This window comes from Mirounga leonina, unplaced genomic scaffold (assembly GCF_011800145.1).
Source record: "Mirounga leonina isolate KUSES-001 unplaced genomic scaffold, KU_Mleo_1.0 Mir_173, whole genome shotgun sequence".
Taxonomy (NCBI): Eukaryota; Metazoa; Chordata; class Mammalia; order Carnivora; family Phocidae; genus Mirounga; species Mirounga leonina.
Genome location: NW_023270447.1, coordinates 54859913 through 54886647, shown reverse-complemented (window position 1 = coordinate 54886647; position 26735 = coordinate 54859913). Strand labels below are relative to the sequence as shown.

Below are 26735 nucleotides of genomic sequence, written 5' to 3'. Positions count from 1 at the left end.
AAGAAGAAGAAGAAGAAGAAGAAGAAGAAGAAGAAGAAGAAGAAGAAGAAGAAGAAGAAGAAGAAGAAGGAGAAGAAAGGAAACAAAAGAAAAGGAAGAAAGAAGAGAAGAAAAATTCAGAGAAGGAAGAAATTAAAAATAAAATTTCAAGTGTGATAAAGTAATTTTCAAATTTAAAACTGCCTTATCAGAATGATGTTCGGGATTTTTTCAGTAATGAACACGTAGCTATAACATGACGTTGGTGTGAATTGTCCATGGGTTTAATTTATCGTGGCCACGTATACATAACATAGAAGTACTGAGAACAGTTTTATTTCACTCAGTATCTTTAGCTTCAAAATGCCCCCAAATAATTTCTCTCCTTTGAATTGCACAATTGGAAGAGTGGCATTATACAATTCTTAACAAAGAGAAGGTTGCCCTGTGCAGATTTTTCTAGACACTAACTCCTTCTACTCCCCTTTACTATCCTCCCCATCTCCACCCAGCTTCGTTAAGAAAACAAACTTTAACAATAAAAAATATTTTATTTGTATTTCTGAAGAATTTAATGAGTGTGCATAAGACAAATTCAGACATGTGACCCATGATATCTGTATCATGATATAGATACAGAATAACCCATTGCTTTGTACAGCTAGAGCTAGGTGAGTTTGCTCACACTCTGAGGCAGGAGCCAGGCATTTTATAAATACACAATATTTATGTGTACATGAATTGTGCCATTGCCTGTTGGTTATGCATCAGAAGATAAGCTCAACTTAATCATTCTGGGGGCAGTTTTACAAATGATTCATTAATGTTCTTTGTATGGAAGATGCAGGTAACACATCTCCCATCACGACTGGTTCCCACCCCAGCAGGTGTCCTTAGCTTGTCATGAGGCATTTTGGTTATTTTGTCCACATTAAACAGTCAGAGTTTGGGAGCTTAGAGGGTTGGATAGGAAAGAAATTGTTTTCCAATTGATTTTTTTATTAGGTTTAATATTTTTGCAGGAAGCCTAAGAGCTTGGCCACGAAATTGCATTTATATTGAAATGAAAACATTTGTGCTTTTCAGATGTGTCTTTAACAAAGACAGCTTATCAAAAGTTTGGGATCATCTTTATTTTATTGGCCATTTTGGAAAAGAGGACTAAATTGGGGACTCGGCGGGTGGTCAAAGAAGGGTCTCCTCGTCCTTATGATGAACTGGATGGTCATGCCGTCCCTCAGCTCTGGAGAGTTTGCTGGAAAAGTCTGTTAAAACCAAAACACCCAGGGGTTTGACAAGGACTGCCCCAGGATGGGCATACCGGAAATCATTTTAGGTCCAAATGGAAGCCCTAAAGAAACACTGTAGGATATAAAGGAGGCCAGTATTCATTTAGGAGGGGAAATGTGTGTGATGTATCTGGGAAGGAAGATTAAGAACTCGGATTTCTGTGAATTTGAGAATAATGCCTAAGAGAAATTAAATTTTGATTATGCTTTTCATATCCATGCTGGCCCTGCTATTTTAAGTATTAATGCCTCTTGTTCTCGCCAGCGGCTGCTGATTTTTTAAAAACCCTATCCCCACTGAGAATTCTTTTGGCATGCCCGGTATGCCTCTACAGTGAAGAAGATGCTGTTTCAAAGAAGTAATGCCTCAAGCTTGCCTCCTTGTTACAAAGTCAGTGGTCTAGGACGTAAGCATTTAGACCGGAAGCCGGACATGTCCATTCAGTATCAGGACATGTCTGCATGTATTTCATGTATATGCTCTTTGGTAAGGAGGGGGGAGTCATTAGAGAAATTCTGGAGGCAACTGCTTAACGAAAGGGGTATATGCAATTGAGTTTAGTTAATTATTTGTTTACCTGCCCTCCTCTTCCGTCCTCCTAACTTGAATCCTCTAAGGGCAAGGACAAAATTATTTTTGTTTTCTGGATTCCTAGAGCAATGCCTTGGTCTGTAATAGCATTCAATAAACTTGTGTTGAATGGAACACACTTGTTTTTTGTTTTTGTTTTTGTTTTAAAATTTTTTTTAAAGATTTTATTTATTTATTTGAAAGAGAATGAGAGAGAGCACATGAGAGGGGGAGGGTCAGAGGGAGAAGCAGACTCCCTGCCGAGCAGGGAGCCCGATGCGGGACTCAATCCCGGGACTCCAGGATCATGACCTGAGCCGAAGGCAGTCGCTTAACCAACTGAGCCACCCAGGCGCCCGAGAACACACTTGTTTTAAGCATATGCCGAGAATTTATTACCATGTAACTTTCTAGAGTAAGTAGGTCTTTCAGGTTATTTATGCATCTACCCAAAGGTATTAAACTGTCAGCATGTTTTCCCCAGTTGGAATTAAATATTTTTTCTAGAGTTTTCTAGTTACCTTCCAGCAGAATTACGGAAACTTGGTACAAATGGTTTTGAGGGACATGAGTGCAGTCTTCAGCCAGATCCTTCTGCTCCAGGGGCCTCTGTGAGTCATCACCTGTAATCTGGTTGGGGGGCGGTGCTCAGTATATTCCCAAGTTCCCTTTTCCTAGAGTGATCAGATCATCAATCTCAGTCCCTGCTCCTGGGCCCCATTAATAACATGTGTCTCCTTCCCAGTTGAATCATAACCAGGAAAGCGTTGCGTTTAGAAAAAAACATTAATCTGAAGGGACTTGAGCGAAGTAAAGCCTCTTGAAGAGAAGGAGGGGAGAGTATGGATTTTATGAGCTGATGGACAAAACTTTTAAAAAATATGAAATTGGGGGGTTGTATGGACATTTTTAGCATCTTTCAAGGAGCAAGAAGAGAAGTGAGGAATTATTCCTAAAAATAATATCTGTCTTCAGGAACACAGAGCCTGCTGTGTAATTTTCTAACTTTGGGGATTTGTTTTTCAGGCTTTTGAAAGGCGGGTGAGATGCAGTAGTCTGGGCTGCACCACCGGAGTCTAACATACTGCGTGTCAGGATTTTATAAGGGTTAAGTGGGAAATGCCTACAAAGAGAATTAGGACTTTTATTTTTGTTCTCATGAATAATTTAAATCTATTTCTTTAATGGTTCGATTCGGTGACTGCCCTTGGTAAACATTATTCTTCATGCTCTCAGGAGCGCTTGTTCGATTACATAAGGGTTAGCCTTTATACATAAATTTTCAAAAGTCCTTCCAACATGGTGAAAGAAAACACCTTTAAATACTCATTAAAATATTGAATAAAATACGTGTGTGTGTGTCTTAGATGTACACACCTGAGACATGTTTGCAATCAGTACACTCTATTAACATCTTTCTCATTTCTGGGGATGCTGACATTTAGAGGGTGCTGGAGGTAGAGGGGAGAGTGTTTGGGAAAGAAGCATCATATTCCTGTGATCTTCTTAGGTTCTTTTCTCTTGATCCTTTTGCCTGAATCGAGCATCATGGCCACCCCTCTGCCAGGAAACCAGAAGTTGAGGATGGCCGTGATGGGGGTACAAGGGCCCCCTGATATATTTATCTGGGGATGACGAATGTCAGTAGTGAGTTCTACAAAGGCACAGGTTCCTGTAACATAAAGTCAGAACCTTATATATGTCTCACAAGGTAAAACCTGAGAGTGTAAAAAGTAGGTTAAGATGTGTAAATGCAAGACCGTGCAGTATATTATTGGACTGCCATTTTTATGGAAAATATTGGAACAGGGCCACACAGTATGGCTGACAGGATTGGCGAGGGGGCTGCTGGAGGACCTCTGATGTGTTCCTCTGGTGCCCGGGACAGTGACTGTCCTTAGATGTGAGGAGGAAGACCAGCCCTCTAACTCTAGCGTGACTCTCCCCAAATCTGAGCAAATGAAAGCCTTGTCAAGAGTGGGGGACAGAGGGAGCTGTGAGGAATTAATGAGCTGGTGGAAGAAATATTAAAGGAGCCTTTAAGTACATTTTTAGAATTTTAAGTGGTCTTGCTTAATACACTTAAAGGGCCTTCTGGCCATAGGACATTCTTACTCTATGCTCTGACATGTAGACCCTTCAACAATCAATATTTGTTTGGTTAATGAATTAATGAATTCTGAGAACAAGAAATTATATGAAAAGAATGATTTGGGGAGGAAAGGAAGTTTTTGATTGTATTGCTACTCTTAGAATCAGCTGGAGGGTTTCAATCTGGAGACGAAGGATTGCCGTTAGTGTACATAAAATGTGTGTGTGTGTGCATTTTTCTGGTGAGAATGGGCAAAGGCATTCAACAGGTTCTCAAAGGGGTCCTTGTCAGCCAAAGATTCAGCTTCTCGTCTTGAATGAATGCCTCTTAAAATCTATATTTGAAATAATATCTAAATGTATGCCTGGCATATAACAGGTACTCAGTAAGTGTTCTGTCCTTTTTTGTTATATGTAAAATGGGGATGACATTCATACCTTTTTGGCTTGTACTTTACAGGGTTGTTTGAGGGATCTAGTGAACTACTGAGCATGCAAGGGCTTTCATTCATTCCGTAGTCCTTTATCCAGAACCTACCAATCGTCAGGCCCTGTTCTACATGCAGGAGATGCTATCATAAACAAACCAGATGTGGTCTGTGTGCTGTGGAGCTCAGAGTTCAGGTCACCATTCTTTGTGAGCTGTTAAGTGCCAGACTCAGTAAGATATGGAGGTAGACCCATCTCTTCATGTCTGTTCAAGTACATTTTTATGATATGGCCACCCCTCACTGCCTCCTCCCAGAAAAGGAAAAGCAAACCCTCATCTAAATGTCCATGCCTGCACTGTCACATGTATGCTGTCATGTACTCTTGTGGACTCTTGTGTAGACATGGGCTCAAGTCCCATTTCCTGCGCTAACTAGCCATGTCACCCTGGGTAAGTCATTTCCCCTTTCTGGTCCTCAGTTTCCTCATCATTAAAATTATGGCTTTGGGCTCTGTGGTCCCTAATGTTCTCTGATATCTGTCATGCACCCACATTGTGAACTCAGTTCAGCAAGGGCCAGCTCCTCGTCTTTGTTGTCTCCGTATCCCTGGGGCCCAACACAGTGCTTGGCATTCTGGGGCTCTATCTCTGTTCATCTAGCATTCCCAGATCTAGCCAGAGTGGAAATAAACCTTATTTTTTTAATGTGCATTTGATCTGACAAGTCCAGGAAATAGTGTAGCAGATGCCTTGGGTGGACAATAATAAGAGATGGGATTGAGCAGGTATTTAAGACTATCTGGAAGGACCCAGGATTGTGGTGAAGGAGATGCTATGAAGGGCTGGTTTTTTCAGGAGCACCCTGAGAAAGAGGTTGAGCCCAGCCTCTGCTTCTTAGCTCCCTCCACAGAGATATGACCCTGAGTGGTGATCCAGCAGCTGCATGTGTGAGGCCTTCCCTCTTGCTTTTGTTGTATATTTTGCTGAAAAAAAAAAAAAAAATGGTGGGAGGGGTGAGGTTAATGCGTTGAGTGTGAGTAATTAGTCATTCAAACCATTGACATTTACAATGACAGGATGTGAGTGCCTACGTTATTGTGCACTGCTCTAATAGTTTATCCCTGAAATTTTCTGCCTGTATAATATTTCTTAAAATATATCACAGGAACATAAAAGATTTAATGCAGTGCTTTGTACAACCATTAGAGTTTGACGTCAACTGATCCTCAATGCTCTATCCTGGATGCTCACTGTAATTCTGTTCTTAATTGCCATTCGGAAGAGGGAAGGAGGGCAAGTCAGGAGTTTGGAACCTGGTCAGCTGCAAAGTTGGCCATGTGACCCACACAGACGGTTTCATGAAAGTACATAGGCACACTTGAGTAACTGATATATTTATTTGCAATGAAAATTGTGCTGTTAGAATATCAAAGGCCTGGAGAAGGAAGTGTTCTGATCTTGCTGAGCCAGTCTCTGTGCTTATTGGAGGATATGCTTCCTGCTAACACACATGTTTACCCCTGATTTGTTTCCCACATTGAGATTACAGGTAACCTCTCTTTAAGATGTATCATGTAACCTTAAAGTATTATAGTTTCATATTCTTGAGTTTGATATCTTTAGATCTTGGCAATTTCTCTTATTTTCCAAGTAATGTTTTAAAATCCTCTCGATTCACTTGTGTGTCAGATTTCATTCTGATATTTTACATTTGTGATTCTTTTTTTAAGCCTGTCTTGTATCCTGGGATGCATCATTAAGACCAATGAGGGGTCTTATTACATGATGTGTATTAACACATTTGCAAGTGTTTCTCAGTTTAGTACATTTTTATTGAGCAAACTCTGTGTGCATGTGTGTATTTTCATCAGTTCTTTCTGAATACACAAAACGAGAACTGTGTAGTGTGTGTGCGGAGCAAAGAGTGCTCCATTTCCATAAGCCAAGAATGACTTGATCTAATTTATAGATCTGGTCGGTTGAAGTAGCTCAGTACCAAACACTGCATCTCGTGGATCCTTTTCAGAGGTTTGGGCCTAATTAGGGTTGTCTGACCTACGGATGGGGTCACCTCCATCCAGCATAATTTAGGAAATCCACATAAGATGTAAGGAGATCAGAAAGCTGGTTGGGGAACTGAAATTACTTTGCTGCGCACTTGATACTTCCTAGGCTTCTCTGGAGCAGGGAGACCTGTGAGATGTTCACATGGACTAGTGCTGGCTTTCACCACACACGTCTGTGAGGCGAGCATCCAGTGAATGAGAGATGAACCCGGCTCTCGGGTGACCTTTAATAGTCATGGTCCCATAAAATCTCAGCACGCTTAGGTATGATTTACATTCTTCTTCATACTCCATCATTAATGTCCCAAAAGCTGCCTCAGTGCAGGATATTTTCCAGGTGTTTGTGGGGCAGCCTTAAGAAGGATGGAGAGCAGGGAATGTGTTCTTGAGATTGTGGGACTGGCTTGTCAGTAAGTCAAAAGGTAGCAGTTGGGTAGCCCTGTGGTTCTGCCAGCCCAGCCTCCTGAACTGGATAAATTCTGTTTTTCAGTTCCTTATCAAGTTGGCAGTGCCCCTTGGGTTTGTTGCCTTAGTGAAGCAGCGAGACAACACAGCAAATGGAGACACTGCTCAGACCCAGGAGGCCCAACAGTTGGGCAGAGCAGAAACCTGCCTCCCAGCCAGGAGTTGTGATGATGCTCTACGACATCATCTCCATTAGCATGTGCCTCCCTTGGGCACATCTCCCTCATGTTTTCCTGGACAGAGCAGCTGAATAGGCTTTGTTCGGGTACAGCTTCTATCAGTGCTGAGAAGAGCTTGATTTAAGATTCTTCTCAGAAACCCTTTGTTTTCTCCTTGCGGTGTGGACCAGACTTCCAGAATCTCACAGTTGACCTGAATCCAAGAAGTTCTGATGATGTGGTAAGCGGAGCCACTTAAGTTACTTACATGATGGTAAAGAATCTTAGAAGCTCCTCTCCTTCCTCAGTCTGCCTTATTCCCCTGACTCCTCTTGAGACTTCTTTTTTTTTTTTTCTTTTGGTTTCATTTCCCATTTGTGATCATTCAGAAAAGAAAACAATTAGAGTAACACCTACGTAGGGCATGATGAAGAATAATAGTCGTAATGCCTCCAGGCATTCATTCTGAAGATAAACCTGCATGTGAGGCTTTATTCCAGTTCACAAAGAGGAAACTAAGGCTGAGTATTGAAGTAACCTGTCTGAGATCACATAGCTAATAAGTGGTAGAACTACAGTCTTAAGTCAGCTGTTGCCTTGACTAAAAACTTACTCCTTTTTTACTTTATCACTTACGCTTCAGTGAGAAAATAAGCAAAAAACCAAACCAAAACAAAACAAAACCAAAAATTCTCTGAGTATTGATGAGGATGTACAGCAACTGGAACTTTGATACTCTGCTGGTGGGAGTGTAAGTTGGTGCCACCATTTAAAAAAGATACTGACAGGGGCGCCTGGGTGGCTCAGTCGTTAAGCGTCTGCCTTCGGTTCAGGTCATGATCCCAGGGTCCTGGGATCGAGCCCCGCATCGGGCTCCCTGCTCAGCGAGAAGCCTGCTTCTCCCTCTCCCACTCCCCCTGCTTGTGTTCCCTCTCTCGCTGTGTCTCTCTCTGTCAAATAAATAAATAAAATCTTTTAAAAAAATAAATAAAATAAAAAATAAAAAAGATACTGACAGTGTCTACTACACAGAACATGCATATACTCTGACCCCAAAATAGACTCCCAGGAATATTCCCAACAGAAATGTGTGTGTATGTAAACCATGAGACATGTGCATAATGCTCAGAGCAGCATTATCTATAATAGTTAAAAACTAGAAACAACTGACATGTTTACCAATAGAAGAGGTAAATAAAATGTGATATTTTCATAATTTCACAATGGAATTCTCTACAGCAGTCAAGTAAAACCTACCACTATATCTAACGACATGGATGACACCCAGACACAATGTGTGAAAAGACATAAAAGAGTACATATTGTGTGATTCCATGTATATAAAGTTCAAAAGCAGATAAAACTAATCTATGGATTAGAAGTCAGTTACCTTTGGGGGGTAGTGTGAATGATGGAGGCAGGGCCACAAGAAAGCCTTCTGGGAAGCTAGTCGTGTTCTAAATCACGATCTGAAAGGTGATTACTCTGGTGTGAATCGTGTTCTCTTTGTAAGGTTTGCATGCTTTACTACATGTATATGAAAGTGCTTATCCCCCCAAAATTCTCTTAGCAGCCAAATGGTGATAATAATGGAAGCTGCTAGTTATCAGATGTCTGCTAAACCTTGCTTTCCATGTCTATGAGATGTAGAGAATATTGCCTTCTTGTGAGGACTCAGTGAGAGAAGTCACGTCAGACGATTGGTAGAGTGACTTTAATAAATATCAATGATGGTGAATTACATTCCCGCCACCATTCAGGTGTTTTCTATACCTCATGTCACCACCTTGCAAGGCAGGTGGCATTGTTCCCATTTTTCAAATGAGAAAAACTAAGCCTTCTAGAGTTTCTGTCCGTTCCCCCAAGGTCCCACAGCTGGTGAATGGCAGAGCATGATTCCATTTCCAAAGAATTGATCAAGGTCAGAGGCGACGGAAGTCCTATCATGAAGGACGAGTAAGAGATGGTGATGGGATAGAGCAGAAAAGTGGGCTCCATCTGGGGCCAGGAAACCTGGGTGCAGGCCCAGACTCTGCCCGTTTCCCATTGATGACAGAATTCACTGGATGTTTCTGGAATTCATCTCAAACATGAGAGTTTTGGACTAGATTTTATTTCCTTAAGTGCCTTCTGGCTCTGCAGTTTTGTGATTCTCTGTGTTTGTCATGCCACACAGGACCTCTTCATAACCAGGCTCCAGGAGCTTACATCCATTTTCCATGTAGAACGTATTCCAGCTTCATCTTCTTAGTACTTTCCCTGAATCCCATCCTGTAAAGAAGGGCTAATTCCTCCCCTACTGTATGCCCACTGTCCTCCTGGGAGCCGTTTGCCAGTCTGTGTCCTCAGTAAACTCTAAGCTCCTTGAGGGTAGAGACTGAGATTTATTCATCTCTTTTTTCCCCATGCATGCTGCCTGGAACAGTGCACACATTTGTGGAAATCTTTGTTTAATTAACTATTTGAATCCAAATTTAATTTAAATTTAAGCTTTTTACTTTTTGAGTAAAGTGTGAGAGGATAGCCTCAGGCTGTGGTGGACCTAAGGTAGAGGCCTAGAGAGAGCTCTTCCTTTATGTTTTTTATTTTATTAGAGGTCCAGGAGAAACAGTCACTGAGCGGCTAGGGAGAAAAACCATTAGATGACTTCGTAGCTCCCCAGCATGTGCTTATGAAATCTGAAGTTTGATCAGTGCTTAAGCATCAGTGAAAATCTAAACCCTTCCCATATGGAACGGCCCCACTTAATTTAATGTCATTTTACTTTGTGAGATAGTTAATAAACAGGTACTGTATTTGATCTTGTGAGCGTAACCCTCTATATTTAGTTTTTCAGCTTTAATGGAACTATAATTTTAATCATGATTATTACTTTACATTTTAATTATAATTTGGTGTGGCTTAAGTATACATTTCTGAGAGTGATTGTGTAATGAAAACAGGAATTAGCTTTTCATTAACAAAATAATGGGAGAGTTCTCACTGCATTCTAGTCTGTGTTCAAAATCTACGGGCTGGCCTAAAAATAGCGAGGGGAGTTTAACATTTTGGTGAAAAACATGCTTCTAAATTGGCTGTGTTCACAACCCAGTCTCTTTTGCTCCATCTTGCTTTATCTTGTTCTCTTTCTTTTCAAAACATAAAATAAAACAAAATCTTGAAAGAGACTTTACTTGTGTCTTTAAGATTTCAGGAGGCTTATTTTTATTATTTTTATTTTTATTTAGATAATTAGCACCATGGAGCCACAGGTGTCAAATGGCCCGACATCCAATACAAGCAATGGACCCTCCAGCAACAATAGAAACTGTCCTTCTCCCATGCAGACAGGGGCAGCCACAGATGACAGCAAAACCAACCTCATAGTCAACTATTTACCCCAGAATATGACCCAGGAGGAATTCAGGAGTCTCTTTGGGAGCATTGGTGAAATAGAATCCTGCAAACTCGTGAGAGACAAAATTACAGGTATGCTCTTCTTCAATATTCTAGGTTTAGGATTAGCAGCTACATTGTTCCATTAGATGTACAGACCTTAGCAGAAATGCACACAGACGGTGAATGCATCTGAGTGTCTGCAGTGTGTATCCTGCATTTGAGGATGGCACCCATGTGTGTACTCTACATAAAACCAGATTGCAGATTGGGAGGACTGGGAAGCAGATGAGGATGTTGAAGCTTCCTTGGGCTTTACTTTTTGTGAAATAACCCTTCAGTTTGATCCCCTTTTATTCTCCATCAGCCACCCCTGCCCTTTGTTCTACAGTTCTCCATTTTGCCCTCTGCCCTCCCTGTACTCCACACTAGTTTTTATCTCTTCCTTTCTTCTCAGGCATTTGGTTTGTGTGTGTCCAGTGTTCGTCCATGTGTCTGAGACAGTGGTTTAAAGGGGGGCCATTGTGGACTTTGGAAGGAGTTCCCAACTGCCCATTGTCCCTGGGGAGAAATAGGCTCTAAGGATAGCATATTATTCTGTAATAAAACTACACCACAATAGAAAGGAGAAGTTTAATGAAGATCTGCAGTTGAGGTATTTTACTTCATTTCGTTTTGTTTAGTTTTTGAAGATATTTTTTGAGAAGCCAGAGACGTTTTACTTGAAAGTAAAACAATACCCAAACAACTTCAACACTTGAAATTTTTAGCCTCTGATTTCTTCCGAATCGACCACTGTTTGTTGAGGACCTAATGTTTGCCAGACGCTCTAATTCTTTGGGGTAAAGTTTCCCTGCAATCTTTTTGGAAGTGAGTGTATTTCCTCAGAAGACGGCCAGGCTACCTCACGATGGCAAGGCAGCTGTTCGCTGTGCTGCAGTGCTCGGCTGCTGAAATCATGCGCACTCAACTGAGTATCTGGCATTTTTCAGGATTGACTTTTGTTTCCCTTTTGCTGGGAAGTTTAAGAGACAAGCAACTGGCCTATATTAGAAAAAGGAAACCCTATCATTAAAATAGGAAGGTCCATCATCTTGATTTTCGGTAGGGGAATCCAGTGTACCTGTGTGCATGTCGCTGTATGTGTTCTCCAGTTCTTCCACTTCACGTGTAAATCCGTCTCCCATATAAATTAAACACTTTGCAAAATCATAAAACTAAAATGACTGTTGAAAATAAAAGCCAACCCTCCAAACGTAATTTCCTCACCTATAAAGTTGGAAAAGAGTATTTATCTCAAAGGGCTTACTGGGAGGATGAAATGAGAGCCTGGATATATGTACAGTACTGCCTAGCATAATGCCTAGCGCCTAGTGGTCTCTCAGTAAATGGGAGATGTTATTATTATAGATACAGGTAGTATGTTACAAGGAGCGCGGCTGAACAGAGAAATTTTATCAAGGTCTCCAAATAGGGCCAGGAGTTTGATGATCTTATCTGAGAGCGCTGGATCATCCATCCTTTAACAGAATTGCCTGCATTCTCAGGAAGCCAATGTTTAGATTTCTGAATAATCTTTATATAATAGGATGATAATTCAAACAAAATTAAAACCAGTTAACCATATGATTCTTCCTCCCACTCGTGTATAGAAAATGTATTTTTGGTGGAGGCTTACCTTCTAAATAGGGACTCTGCCAGCTATATTAGTGAATATTATTAATCACCTTTTCAAAAGAATTCCCTTAGAACTGTAGTGAGATCTTTGAAAAGTACTGATTCATGGTGTTGTTCCTTGTTTTCTAAAGACACATGTTTAAACAAGCAGATTCCTTTACTGAAAGAATGCTAATTTGGTAGTTCACCGAGTGGATTTGAATAGGAGTGACAGCTTCGAAGACAGCCTTTAATTTGGTATACAAAACCAAAATTGTCAACTTTGGTTTGTTTAGCACCCTCTCCAGCACAAGCAGAGACATACAGTAGCATCTGAGCTTAAAGAAGAAGCTTATGGGTTGAAAGCAGAAATATAATTCAGGCATAAATTTATAATTATGCATTTTTTATATTTCAGGCAAAAAAAAAAGTTTTTATTTGCAGAGAACTTATGGGAATGAGGCAAAGAAATATAGAGAGACCAGAGATATTTGCCCTCATTTGGTAGCAGTGTTTAATAAAAGTAGAACTTGTGGTTGTAAAGAGCGCTTATTAAATTCTTCATTTACACTACCTAATTAATTCTAGCATTTTAAATTAACAGTGAAACTGGTCCCTGCTGTACCATTCCATAGATGCAGCATATTTCCTCCATCCACCAGTTGTTCAGGTTTAATTGACTACGCTAAAAGTCAGAGAAGGAGGGAGAGATAAGGCTGTGGGGAGGTGGGGAAGGAGTGAGAATCGCTCTAATGGAAGACCCTCTGAGGCCTACATTTGGTGGTAAGTGATAACACAGGCTGGGAGAGGTGAGGTGTAACACCAGCCCAGTTGAAAGGCTGCTGCTGGTGGTTCAGAAGTCAGGGTGAATGACATCATAGGTATTTTTGTTGCCCTGATTTTTAACATCCCAGTCCCCCCTTTTCCTCCAACACCTCCTACAGATCTCAATACATCTCGATCCTGTGAAGTTTACAAGGAGTTCTAAATATCTAGTGGGAGGATTGGGGGGTGGGAAGTGGCGAAGAGGTAAGAATTCAAGATTAAGATTTTCCAGCCCAAACCACTCCCTAAGAGAATGGATTCCCTTAGAAGGTTCTGGCTTATCAAATTAAGAGAGAAATTGAGAGGAAGAGGAAGAGAGAGAGACTCGTTGTTGATGGTGTTGCGCTTAGGCTGGGTTCCCTCCTGGCTGTGGGTTGTCAATGAATGCTCCATTTGAGAACACATGGAGGGAATTTGGGCATGGACTTAAATGTTTGGTGCCGAGGACATAATTGCTATCATTTATCAAGTACTTACTCTATGCTAGGTACTTGCTAAGCACTGAACATACCTTATTTGATTTAACGCTGAGAACAGCTTCCATTTTCTTTTTTTTTTTTTTTTAAGATTTTATTTATTTATTTGACAGAGAGAGACATAGCAAGAGAGGGAACACAAGCAGGGGGAGAGGGAAAGGGAGAAGCAGGCTTCCCGCTGAGCAGGGAGCCCGATGCAGGGCTCGATCCCAGGACCCTGGGATCATGACCTGAGCCTAAGGCAGACACTTAATGACTGAGCCACCCAGGCGTCTCCAAGCCTCCATTTTCTTAGATGAGGACATTGAAACTTTGTGAGGTCAAGTAACTTCTCCCGGCAGCACAGGTATTACCAGATGGTGGAGCTGGGGTTCACCCCCAGATTGCAAAAGCATGATCTTATGGGGAAGTACAGGCAGGGTGCCCCTGCTGGTGTTGAGTGAAGACCCCTGCCTAACCCTAACCCCATAACCCAATGAAACATTGTGAGCATCTGAATAGCAGTTGCCGGCCACCCTCTGGAGAGTCTACCTCATGCACCACGGCTTTCAACTAGACTCCTGTGTATGACACGAGGCAAAGATAACAATATTTATCATCCTCTGGGGATACAACTCAGCCTTCAGAGTAGAACCAAATTTACTGAAAGTGCCAGGTTTAAGATTCTGTTACCGTGCTTCTGGACATCTCTGTTACTTATCTTCTCAGAGATATTAGATTTTTTTTTTTCCAATTGCGAAAGGACACTTATCAGGATAATCTAGGTACCAGGGAGAGAAAACATGTCTCCCAAGTTGCTTTTGTGTGCAGCCGTGGACACTTGATGGCCCCGGAAGCCATGTTCTTCCTTTTTCTCCTGCATCCACCTGCAGGCCCTGCTGCTGGAGAGAGAGGGAAGTGGTATGTGGCCCGCGAGATTTCGTGCAACCTAGAAACTCCGGCAAGAAAACATCAAACCCCTGGTAGAAATTCTGTTATTCCCATGAACTGCAGAGAGTTGAATTAATTTCTAATTTTTAATTTTGTTGCCTTTTTGTTTTTTCGGGCTTTGAGATTGCATTACAGATGCTCAGTATTTTAGGGGAGGAAACATGGCTTAGGCAGAATACCATTAGGTGGCTCAGGGAATGTCTTAAAGCCAGCAGAGCTGGAACGCTAAATTACATTTTAATAATTGTCTGTCTTGTCATCACCCCTCTCTAAAAGGAATAGAGAAAGGAGAAAAAAAATAACCCCCCCTAAAAAAATCCCCAGAAATAAATCAGTGTACAACAACAGTTTGATCTGCCTATCTAGATTGTGTGATTATTTGCATCGTAGCGATCAAGAAGAATTATATTTTTACTTGATGTTACTCTTCATGTGCCCATGCAGTATAATTTGTTTATCCATTTCAGGCAGGTAAGAGCTCTGAAGGGAGGTTTTTAAGGACAGAGTGGTCCAAACTGAACGTTATCCATGATAAAGCTGAATATATGGAGTGACCCCAGGTATGGAGCAGACTGTAAGGACTATAGATGGTTGATAAAGGGTGAGGTCTGTGTTAGCTGGAGCTGCTGGGAGAGGTTTGAAAGATAGGGTTAGAATTTAGGTAGAGGGAAGGAAAGCAAAAGTATAGAGCTAAAATTCCAGTCTAAGAACAGAAGACTTTTTTATTCTTTCGTGATTTGGACACAGGAAGTAGAGCTGGGACATGCCTCTTTGGAAACAGCGATCTGAGATGAAGCAGCGTTGCCAGATGAAGTTAAACATACCAAAGAATGAAGCCAGTTGGAGTTGCACCCCAACAGGCAAAGATAGCATTTCCTAAACCTCACCTCTAGCCCACTCTTTCTTTTTTTTTCTTTCTTTCTAACACATGTCTTTGGCTTAATTACTGTTATCATTCAGTGGAAAAGACAGAACAAGGCAAAAAATACCTTCACTACTGTGGACATCAGGGTGAATAATGCTTTGCCACCACTTTTGTATCTGGAATCACATCTCTAATTAAAGGAACCAACTCAGTTTTGATTTGGTGACAGTGGGTAACTTCTGTTCTTTCTCGGATTTGTGAAAATGCTACTAATCCCATGTGTCCCTCTCAGTAGGTGACATGCAGGACATGGACTACGGCAGTGGGGGGTGGGAGGGTGTATTAGGGCACCAAGACCAGGAAGCATTCCATGGAATAGTCTCTTGGGGTGAAGACGGAAAGGAGAGTGAGGGCTGTGAATTGCTGTAGGTTACCTCATATACTGTCAAGGAACTGGACTTACAGGGCACTATGGGAATGTGACTGAATTTTACATCTGAGGTAACTTTATAAAACAATAAAAGACCCTGGAAAATTCTAAAATATGAAAGTGCTTTTAATTCACTCCTAAAATGTGAATTCAGCCCTAAGGTAAGTTTTTGGCATATTTTCTTACATCACTTAGCAAAGACAAAAAAATAATAGCAGCAGCTTTTGTATGTTTGTGTGTGCCTTATGTATATTCTGGGCACTATATTAGATGCTTTATGCATAGTAGCTCATTTAATAGTAAATTGGGATTTCTTGGAGACTCATAATGATAACCAGTGTTTATTGTGCACTTACTATGTGCTAAGCATTGTGCTGAGATCAGTAGATGGAATTTCATGTAAACCTCAAGACGGTTATTTTACAGATGAAGATACTTGGATTTAGGAATGATTGAATAATTAGTCCAAGGTGACTTAGCTTCCAAGTAGGGGAGCTGGGACTTGAACCCAGGACTGTCTGACTATCACAAGTTGTCTAATTTATAGTTTATCTTTGGCAATTTCTCTAAAAATACTCAACTGACTTCTCCCCTTTACAAGCCAACTCAGCTTTTGTTACCTAGGGAATGAAAACTTTTAGTTCAGGGAAAACAGAATTAGAGTTCAAAATCTTTTGTTTTGATAAAGAGTATACAATGCATTAAAAAAAAAAATAAGTACCAGTGGTTTTTTAATTAAGCAGGTCATTGCTTGCCTGAATGAGGAAGAACAGACTTAGAGTGGTTTTTAACTTCAGATTTTGTTTCTTCACAAAATACTCTTCACTGTGTTCGCCTTTTCTTTCTTTTGCAAGCACTGTATTAAAATGGATGCTACCTTAAAGTTAAGCATAGTTAAAACCCAGCCTCAATTGTGCATAATCCAAGAAAATCCCAAGATATTGATGAGCTAAATGAACTTTTCTACATGCACATCAGAGGGATATCCATTAGTGATGGGAAGGGTAGAGGAAATAGTAGCATTTATCAGCACATTTTGTTGCTGACTTTGAAAATGTGCTTGGTACAGTGCAATGTGTCTCTTGATTTCAGAGGAAAATCAGGCAGATTTGCATCTGTCATTTTATTTATCACCTCCCTGCAGTCATCTTATATGTATACCACAAAGAAGAATGAAAGAATTCTGATTTGTTGACTTGGGGAGGGAAATGGATTATTGTTGGGCTGAATGGAAAATACTTAGTTATGGAGAAGCTTTGGCAGCCTAGTGGAGTTACACAATGGGAGAATAGGGGTCTCCCTTATTAAGGGGAACTTGGAAAATGTCAGAATGTTAAGCGCAGACAGTAAACTATGTAATTATTGTGCCTCTTACACACCCGTCAGGGGCAATCAGAGACCTCCCATCCTTTCTAATTAGTATAAGTTGGCAACTGAGTGGAGCTGTGAGGTTTAGAATTTGTACAGGTCACATTCTGCTTCTTTCGACATAATTCTTTTCCCAGGATGGCAGTAGTCAGGATTACAGACCAGGTATGGTTTCCTTTTGCCCCCTGGCTGTCTTTGCCTTCATCTTCCCTTCCATATCAGATGGTTCTGCCCTGCTTCCAAACTCAGATAACCATAGGAAAGTATTCTCACATCCCAGGAGAGATGTCTCAAAGGATTTTTACCTAGGATGTGAATCAGGCCTGGGTATTTTAAGGATTTTCTATTTCTGTACTTTAGCTGACTGTTTGGTTCGTAGGACCAATTCCCTGTTCACACAGCCTCCCGTCCTTCCCCCAGTACATACATACACATACCCCACACATACTCCCTCCTTCAATCCCTCCCCTCTTCTCTGTGTGACCTGATTGATTGAGACTAGGAACCAAGGAAGAAGGTAATGTCAAGCTGAAATTTCCACACATTATCTAAAAAATGTAATTCATCAGCTTCAGGGTAGGAGGAAAGTGCTTTCTGAAATGTGTTAATGGGAAATTCATTTTTTTTCTTGTCTTCTGGGAGGTGTGGCAGGGTGACTTCTCTTTTCAGTCTGCCTTCCCCACCCCATTCCACATCTCCCTTACCGCTCTTAACTGATGAACTCTGTATCTGTCTTTATTCCTTGTAAGAACTAAAGATCTTTAAGTTGCCTTTTATTTTTTCTACAGTCCCCAAATTGAGCTTTGATGGGAGAAGATATTTCTAGTTTGGAGAGAAGATAAAATCAGATAAAGACCATATATTTGTATAAGGCTTTTACATTTGTAAAACATTTTCAGTCAGCCAACAGTATTTATTTAGTGTCTGTGCTCTCAGACCAAATTAATGTTATTCCCTTTCCCTCTCTTCTCTTAAATTCTGTATCAGGGTCTGTGAGGAAGCCAGAGAGGATAAGACATAGTTTGTGCCCACATGTGGCTGCCTGTAGGGCAGTGATGGGGGAAGTCAGGACAAATCTGGGAGCCCTGCAACAACCTGCAGGTCTGGAGGGGGCTGGGATGCACATCACTACACATCCACCTTTGCTGTCTTGTGGAAGGTTTTGTTTTGTTTTGTTTTTCACCAAGGTCCAAACTCACCCTTCCTGACCCTGGCTATTAATTTCATTATCACAGAAAGACTCATAACAATACAGTGAAGTTAGAGTTTTGATGGAATGCCTGCTATGTGTCAGCTACAGGGTTAGGCATATTATTCTATGTTATCTCGTTGAAGCTTTGTCAGTTATGTATGATCAGTGGTATTATCCCCATTTTATAGACAAGGAAGCCAAGACTTAGAATCAGTTAGCTGGAGAGTGGGGTTAGATCTGTCTGACTGCAAAGTCTACGGTCTTTCTGTTACCTTATCACTCTGCCTCTGCTGAATGAATATGAAGACATCAGCTATAGGTGTTCAGAGGAGAAACAGAGGACAGTGGGCTAGGGATCTCGGAACAAGTGTTAAATAGGAGTGAGCCTTGATCCCGGTAGAAAGCAGGTTGTGGGAGATCCATCCGTGAAGAGGAAGTAGCTGAGCCAAGTTTCAGAGACCTCTTCAAGGGATAGTGAATGGAACAGCCAGGACTATTCTGTGGGTAAGCATTAGTGCCCCCTTTGTGTTGATGAAATAACTGAAGCTCAGAAAGGTTAGGTAAGTTATCCAAGGTCACAGCTAATAAGCGGTGGGGCTGAGATTTGAACCCAAGTTTGTCAGACTCCAAAGTCTGTGTTTTTCTACTTTACTAATAAATAACCCAACCTAATACAGAAGGAGGTGGACAATTTGCAGACTCCCCATGGTGTCTATGATTTGAGAATCATTGTTTATCCTGTTGGGGTCAGGTACATGTTCTCTCAGTGACTCTCTTTCCACCTCCTTCAGTTTCTTGCTGACTTTTAAGTTTGGCTTTCTGCTTGGCCCTTGTTTTATAGTTGGATGTCTGGTGATCTGCAAGGTCCCATTACCATTAAGTGGATACAGCTAGTTAGGGTAATTACTCTAATTCCTAAGGCTGCTAATGGAATTTCTCATCACAAACATCTTGAATCAGATTAAATCATTTTATTGGTGGTATGGAATAAAATGTATACTTAATAATCCCCAATATTTGCCATTTGTGTTTGTTTTCAAAGGTTTTTACTTTTAGTACTTCATCTGACCCTTTTGAAATAGCCAATATGGACAATGTCTGTACTCACTTTACAAATGAGGCCAGTGCAGCCCAAGGAAGACTTGAATCAAGAGCACTTGGCTTCTTATTTTCCTTTTTCTTTCTTCTTCTCTTTTTTCTTTTCTTTGCTTGTTGCCTGTCCTGCCTCCTCTTTTTGCCTTTTTATTTACTTACATGCCATTTGATTGAAAAAGGAATTGAGTTGGCTTTATAAGATAATATGGAAAAGAGCTAGAATTAAAATAGCCATGGATTTTTTTAAAAAGCAAGGTAGAGCAAAATGTGTGTAGAATGAATGGTAAAAGGAGAACCAGAAGGAAAATTAAATTAAATGTGGCTAGGGGACTTTTCCGAGAAGTAAAACACCACCTAGCCCAAGTTTTCTTTACATTGAGGAAAAATAGATGGTGATAACCTTGATCCCATTGTCAAGTGGTAAGCAGGATCGCAGCCCTGCCCCCTTGCCCCCCACACCCACATTAGCCCACAGACTTCTGTGGAGACACTTGCCAGCTGTATGTAATACAGGGAGGGATATGAAGCCTGAAATCACATACATAGAGTTTTCCCTTCCTCATCTTTCTGCTTGAACCCATGTTGGATTGATTGACATGTTTTTTTCTGGCCAGGGCAGGCAGTGACAGAGAGAAGCTGCCAGAGTGGAGTACCTGTTTTTGTAAATAATGGGCCAAAGCGGGTGTTCTGAATTGGGCTTCCGTTCTTGCTGCTGTGAACTGAGGTATTACCAGCTTCTGGGTTTCTTCAGTCTTGCCTGTCCCATCAAACCCTGAAGCTGGACACATAGGCACTTCAGTCCTCTGCTTCCATCTTCCTGGTAAGGGTTCCTACAGTGAGTTCTGGCAGGTTCCCCATTGCCCCGGACTCTGAGCTGGGCAGCAAACAGGAAAATCAAATGTTACTCTCACTTCCCGGTCCTGATCCCGCAAACTGGAACTAGTCCTCAGCCACCTTTTCTCTTCCCAGTGCCCCTTGCGAGTCAGGGGAGCCTTCCCAATGAGACAGACCACACTCTAAATACAAAAGAAAGCGAGCACTACCCCAGTGTGCCACACTCCCCAACATACACGCACACGCGCGCACACCCCCCCCCCAAATGCTTCCTTGTCAGAAATACCAGACACAGTTCAGTGAACTAACCAGCAGTGAGACAGACATCAGTGGAAGTCCTGCACCAGCCCCCAACCCCCCTCACACACACGCTGAATAGGTATGTGCCTGGCCTGGCATTAGTCCTTCTGTCTCTATGGACCTCCATTTTCTCGGCACACGGTAAGAAGACAGATCCTTACCTTACCTTCTTTACTTGGTACCTGGCATTCAAACCAGCTGACGCAGGTGGAGGCACTCGTAAACCGAAGCAACCTATAAATGGGAAGGGCCCCTTGGATCTCACGAGTCCTTCCCTCTTCTCACTAAGTGTCCTGCCCCTGGGCCAACAGATGGAGAAAGAGAGGGAAGGAAAAGTAGGCATCTATCTGTTCCGGGCTCAGTCCTCAGTTATGTAATTCCAAGGAGGAAGTAGGAGATGCTGTATGAGATGGCAGGAGAGTGGAATGGGAACTCACATTTATTAAGCACCACTGGATGCCAGTTGCTTTATGTTTGTTAGCTCATTTAATCCTGACCACAATCCCGAGAGGTAATAGCAGCCCTGTTCTTTAGATGAGGAAACCAAAGCTCATGTTGTTTGAAGTGAATGACCACACTGTCTGTGTACCCATGTGTGTCTGGCCACATGCTCCTGCCAGTGGGAGCAAGAGACCTTCACGGAGAGGGCTCCTCGCGTTCTTGCTGTTTCATCCTGAGTCTGGCATGCAGCTGTGTAGGGTGTATTCCACCAAACCTCAGAAATAGCTGCAGTAATAATGAACAGCAGTTTTAGTGGTTCTGGAAGACTGTAAATGAAAGCCTTTAGTTCAATATTTGAAAATGCCTGGATGATTTCTGAGATTGTTTTTAAAATCAAGCTACCTTTATGAGTGGCAACATGATAAAGTGGAAGGATCCACCCTGTTCTCATTCCAGCTATGGGACTTTCAGTGGGTCAAACCGTTCTGTGCCTCAGATTGTTGCACATAAAATGGGGATAATGACACTGGCTCTTTCCACCTTACTGTGTCGACATGAGATGAGCTGCTAATGTGCTGGTAAGTCTTTAAAGTGCTATTCCAATTCAGGCTATTACTATGGTCACCTAGAAGACAGGACATTGTAAGCAGGGGACTTACGAGGGTAAAGCAAATACTATACCCCTTGTGATAAGCTAGTTTTGCTTTCTAGTCTGCTTTCCAGATGTTTTGTTCAGTTATCTACGTGCATCTCAACAAAAGCTGATTAACTCTCTCAGACATCAGTGTCTAACTATTATTAATGCTCAAGTTGATCAAATTACAATGCCACAGATCCTACTTGTGCTGTTAATATTAGATTTTGGATTCCGGTCTATAATGAATGATTTTTCCTCCATGCATTGGAAAAATTGGTTAGCAGGGTTCATAAGAAAGTTTAATTAGCAGGCTGTTTGTGAAAATAGTGGTTGTGAGTCATCATTCAGAATGAACTAACATTTCTCAGCGCTGAATTCGTTCTTCCGTTCCTTGAGCAGCCACATAGGATCCTTGTGTTTGGGAAGCTGGTGTCTGCATGCTGCCCGCTTGAACTGCCCGTGTAATAAACTAATGACAAAAACAGCACATTTTAAATCCCAGAGAGTAAGAGGAAGTGTAGGGTATTGTGTATTTGTGTGTGTGTGTCTGTGTCTTCCCAGGGAATATCATGCACCTACTATAATCTGGAACTGTGCTAGGCAGGATAGCCCGGTAATGAAGAGCTAGATTGCTTGAGTTAGCATCCCAGCCTTACTAGTTACTAGCTGTGTAAAGGGAAATTCTTACCCTCTCTGTGTCTCAGTTTTCTCATTTGTAAAATAGGGATATTGATAGGATTATTGTGAGCATCAATACATACAAAACACTCAGAACAGCACCTGGTGTATAGTAATATAATTCTTACGGCAGTTCTGTGAGGTGTAATAATAATTAGCCCTATTTTAGAGGTGAGGAAACAGGCTCAGAAAACTTACGTAACTTGTCCAAGGTCATACAACTTTTTTTTTTAAGATTTTATGTGTTTGAGAGAGAGCGTGTGCACAAGCAGGGGGAGGGGCAGAGGAAGAGGGAGAAGCAGGCTCCCTACTGAGCAGGGAACCTGATGTGGGGCTCGATCCCAGGACTCTGGGATCATGACTTGAGCTGAAGGCAGCTGCTTAACCGACTGAGCCACTCAGGCACCCCCAAGGTCACACAACTTCTAAGTGTCAGAGCAAGATTGAACCCATGGTTGTCTCTTTTTTCATCTGCAGTACTCTGTTGGCTCCCAGGGTCATGTGCATAGTTAGTTAAGCAGAGATAATGTGCAGGTGTGCACCTGTATGTGTGCTCCTGCTTGGGTGTCCATTAGCCACATACCATTATGTTTTGTTTTTTGGGGGGGTCTTTGGTTCTCCGCGTGAAACTCCTTGAATGATTGCACGCTGACCACTGACACCTCGTGAGCTAGGAATCAGACCTGTACGACTTGTACCAACATGGAAATACATCTTCAAATGTCTGACCCCCTCCCCACTATGCATCTTTGTTCTATGTCTAGATTACCCCAGACGCAAGTCTGTGTGATGTCTTCTAAGAAACAGAATCATAGGCTGTTACAGTGAAAAGAGACCTTAGAAGTGCTCTCTGGCTTGGTTTCCTTTTTTCTGTGGGCCCCTCTAGTATCTCAGGAACTATAACTCAGAGCACAGGCCCAGAACCCCCAGCTCAGGGTAATTATATTCAGTCCTGTTTCAAAGAGTAATAGTCATTTGGGAATCTCATCTAAAAGTCTTCCCAAAGGTGTTTAATAGGTAATATGTTTTTTTAAAAAGAGGTTTTGTAACCAAATGAGTTTGGGGAAACTGAAGTGAACCAAGTTAAAACGGGGTTTCTTTTTATCACTACTTCTTTGAGTCTGTGCTAATGTGCATTATAAATCTGAAAGGAATGATATAATTCGTAACCTTCCCCTTGGAACCTTTATTCTCCAGCATTTTATGGACTTTTGTTCTAAGCCAGGAGGGAGGGATGGAGTTCCATTAAGGTTTGCAGGTAGGAGGGAAGGGGGCAGTTTAGAACAGTTCCTACCTGATGACCTCATTTCTTTTAAGAAAGAGCTGGGGTCCTCTTTTGCACATGGGTGTGCAAGTGGAGGCCTTGGTGTCCTAGAAAAGTCTTCTTAGCTCCCGAGAGAAACCAGATATGGTGCCAGATGGGTCCAGTCTCTTCGGCACCAGTGCAGCCCCATCACGTTTTAGGCATATTTTTGAAAGTCACTGAGTACTGAGCATGTTCTGGGCACGATTTAAATCATGAGTTCTTTTGGTTTTCTGTTGGGGTGCCATTTCATTTTCCATTGCCCAAAAGAGCTGAGCCATTGAAGGTGTTTACATGTTGTGATTCTCACACACATTCCAGGGCATTCCTTCATTTTCAGCTCTCCCAGGTACTTGACTCAGTGTGATGATGCTCACACTGGCACAGTATAGCCATTCCCTGAGAAGCCCTTAGCTTTAAAAAAAAATCAAAGATGGCTTCCCTCCTTAATTCCTGCTCTACGGACCCGTTTCTGCGTGAGTTCTTTGGTTTTGGTTTTTATTTCTTGATTTTGTCTTATTGCTTATCCGTAAACTGAATGGTAAGGAAAAGGGGAAATGTGCTTTTCTTGTTTCTTTTCTTTTTCATGGATCTGGGGAATTTCTCTTTTAACATTTGTTGGACCCAAACATGGTCATGAGCTTCCTGTCTGGTACTTTACTGTCGGTGAACTCCTTGATGATAGGGATGGAGTACCCATCTCTGCATTTCACACAGCTCTTAGTGGTAAGTCCAAGGCCAGAGAGCCCCAAGGCCATTTCAGAAATGACACGCTGACAAAGATGCTCAGACAAAGTCCTTCTCCAGCTCACATTTGATGTCCTGATTTCTCTCTGCACAGACAAGTGATATTTATCTCACCTCCTTCATCGAGAGCCATGAATTTTCTTTGGATAGAGACAGTTTTAATAGATTTATATTCAGTTAATATCTGTGAAGCATCTACCTCATGCCAGGCCCTCTCACATACTTCATCTCATTTAATCTAAATCCCAACATGATATCAGGAGCCTCCACACATGCTTTATACAAACAGTGTCTGATAGGAGTTTTGGAAGCTGTTGTCTTTAGTGTGAAACACAGCACTTCCTTTCACCCACAGACATTTCACCCACAGACAGTCTCATTTTGCCCGAAGGCTAATTACAGTGTATGTAATTTGTACTAACCTGATAACTTTTTCTACCTCTTCTTCCTTTGTTGCTAGACCGTTGTCTAACATCGGCTGCATTTCTGGAATCACCTGTGGGTGCACACCCCTTCTAGGTAGCAAGTCTTGCCTGTCTGACATCCAGACCTTTTTGTTTTATCTGAGAGCAAGCTAACCAAGAATTAAGAATTCTGGTTCATTTCTCTGGCTAGCTGGGAGTGTGCCAAAATCCTCCTCTTTTTGTTTCAACCCTCGTTAAAAATATGTTTAAATGTTTGACTATTCTTTCCTGTCTGAAAGAATATTCTGCACATAATTTAATTGAACGTTGCTTCGATTAAGAACGTTTCATTGCCCCAGGGTCATCAGTCTGAACACTTCTCTTTGTGTGATAGATGCTGAGAGTGAGGTAGTTGTCACTGATGTTTCTATTATCCCTGGCATACACCCTATTTTTCCCTTTCAGCTTTTTTTAAAACTAAGTACTTGATACTAGCTTTTTATCTTATGAATCACCTTTCTTCCCTGAACAGACAGAAGAAAAATAGGTTTAAATTAGTTTCATTTTGTCATTTAAGGGGTTTATTATTGAAATATAGATTTGGAGATCTATCATTTAGAGCAACTTGTTTTATAGGAAAACCAAAAGAAGTTAAAAAAAAAAAAAACTCCTTTGAGAATTTGTTGGTTGGCTTTCTTTTTGGAATAATGTAGATTTGTAACCGGTCCTTCCTGCTTTGGGGACTGCTGGAAATCATTATATATACTCTGTGCGTTTCCATATGCCTTACCCCAGTAACAGAGGATTTGTTTCACGTTTACTTGAACAGTTTGGTTGAGATTGTCTCTGAAATCGGGAAACTCTATTAAAAGCCTGTATGGACTTTGGAGCCAGATGGACTTGTGTCTTGGGATCTGAGGCCTCTGGACATTGGTCTTCTTGATTGTAAATGGCAGTGATAATGCCTACTTGTAGGATTGTTTTAGGGAGGAGATGAGATGATAGACATAAAGTACTCAGCTAGAACTTGAATGTTCTTACCAAAAATATAAGTAAGTAAATAAATGTACACATATATCAAATCATCACAATGTACACTTTAAATATCTTACAATCTTATTTGTCAATTATACCTCAGTAAAGCTGAAAAAAAAAACAACAAAGCACTCAGTACAGTGACTGGCACATGGTAAGCACTCAAAAAAATAACTTTTTTTTTTTTTTTTTTTTAGAGAGAGAGTGGGGAGGGGCAGAGGGAGAGAGAGAATCTCAAGCAGGCTCCACACCCAGAGCAAAGCCGATGCAGGGCTCAATCTCATGACCCTGAGATCATGACCTCAGCCAAAATCAAGAGTCAGACGCTTAACCACCTGAGCCACTCAGGTGCCCCCCCAAAATAACTATTTTTGTTCCTATTTATTCACTTGTTGAATTTGTTAACTCATTCATCCATTCGACATAGATTTGTTTGAAAGCCTACTATGTGCCAGACATTGGTCATACCAAAATTAATCAGATTCATGTTCCTGCCCTTAAGAGATTTAGGGTCCACTAAGAAATGCATTTAGTTCAGTAAGCTTATATTGAATGCCCACTGTGGGACAAGTGCTTTGCTCATTGCCATCTTGATGCCACATGATGAGTTCTCAGCTTCTGGGGAAATTACATCTACTTAGGAAGCCAGAATGTAACCTCTGGAAATAACCTAGTACTGGTTCAGTGTAATTTTAAATACTTTGGGAATTCAAAATAAGGACGGCTGGGTCCCATCTTTTTCAATAGTGTTTGTTGTTGGCAGAAAGCAGACACACTCAAAATTTCAGATGCCTAATGATTCCTGAATCTGTGCCAGAGATCTAGGGAGATGTCATACATACATCTGAGCAGATTCAACTTGGAAGCAGTATTGACAGTTCAGGTTTATATCAACAATCAGCGGCCTCCTGGAAGTAATGGCTATTAACTGCGGGGCAGATCTCTCTCCTTGAGGAATGGGTGCTCATGCTGTCCCCTCCTGTTGGAATTCCCCTCCATCTATTGCCTGGCTATTTCTTATCAATCTTTTTGAATTCATCTCAGAAAGCCCTCTCTCCTTCTAACTGTCATAACACTGAACCATAATCTGCTGCT

The 26735-nt window shown here is 41.5% G+C and overlaps 1 protein-coding gene across 1 annotated transcript in view; it reads left to right on the top strand.

Moving 5' to 3' along the window:
- ELAVL4 (ELAV like RNA binding protein 4) overlaps positions 1-26735 on the top strand; it is an 86473-nt gene that overhangs the window by 26470 nt on the left and 33268 nt on the right. The window contains exon 2 of the mRNA XM_035018599.1: positions 10277-10517. Coding sequence (XP_034874490.1) covers positions 10277-10517 — 241 coding nt within the window. The remainder of the gene's footprint in view (positions 1-10276; positions 10518-26735) is intronic.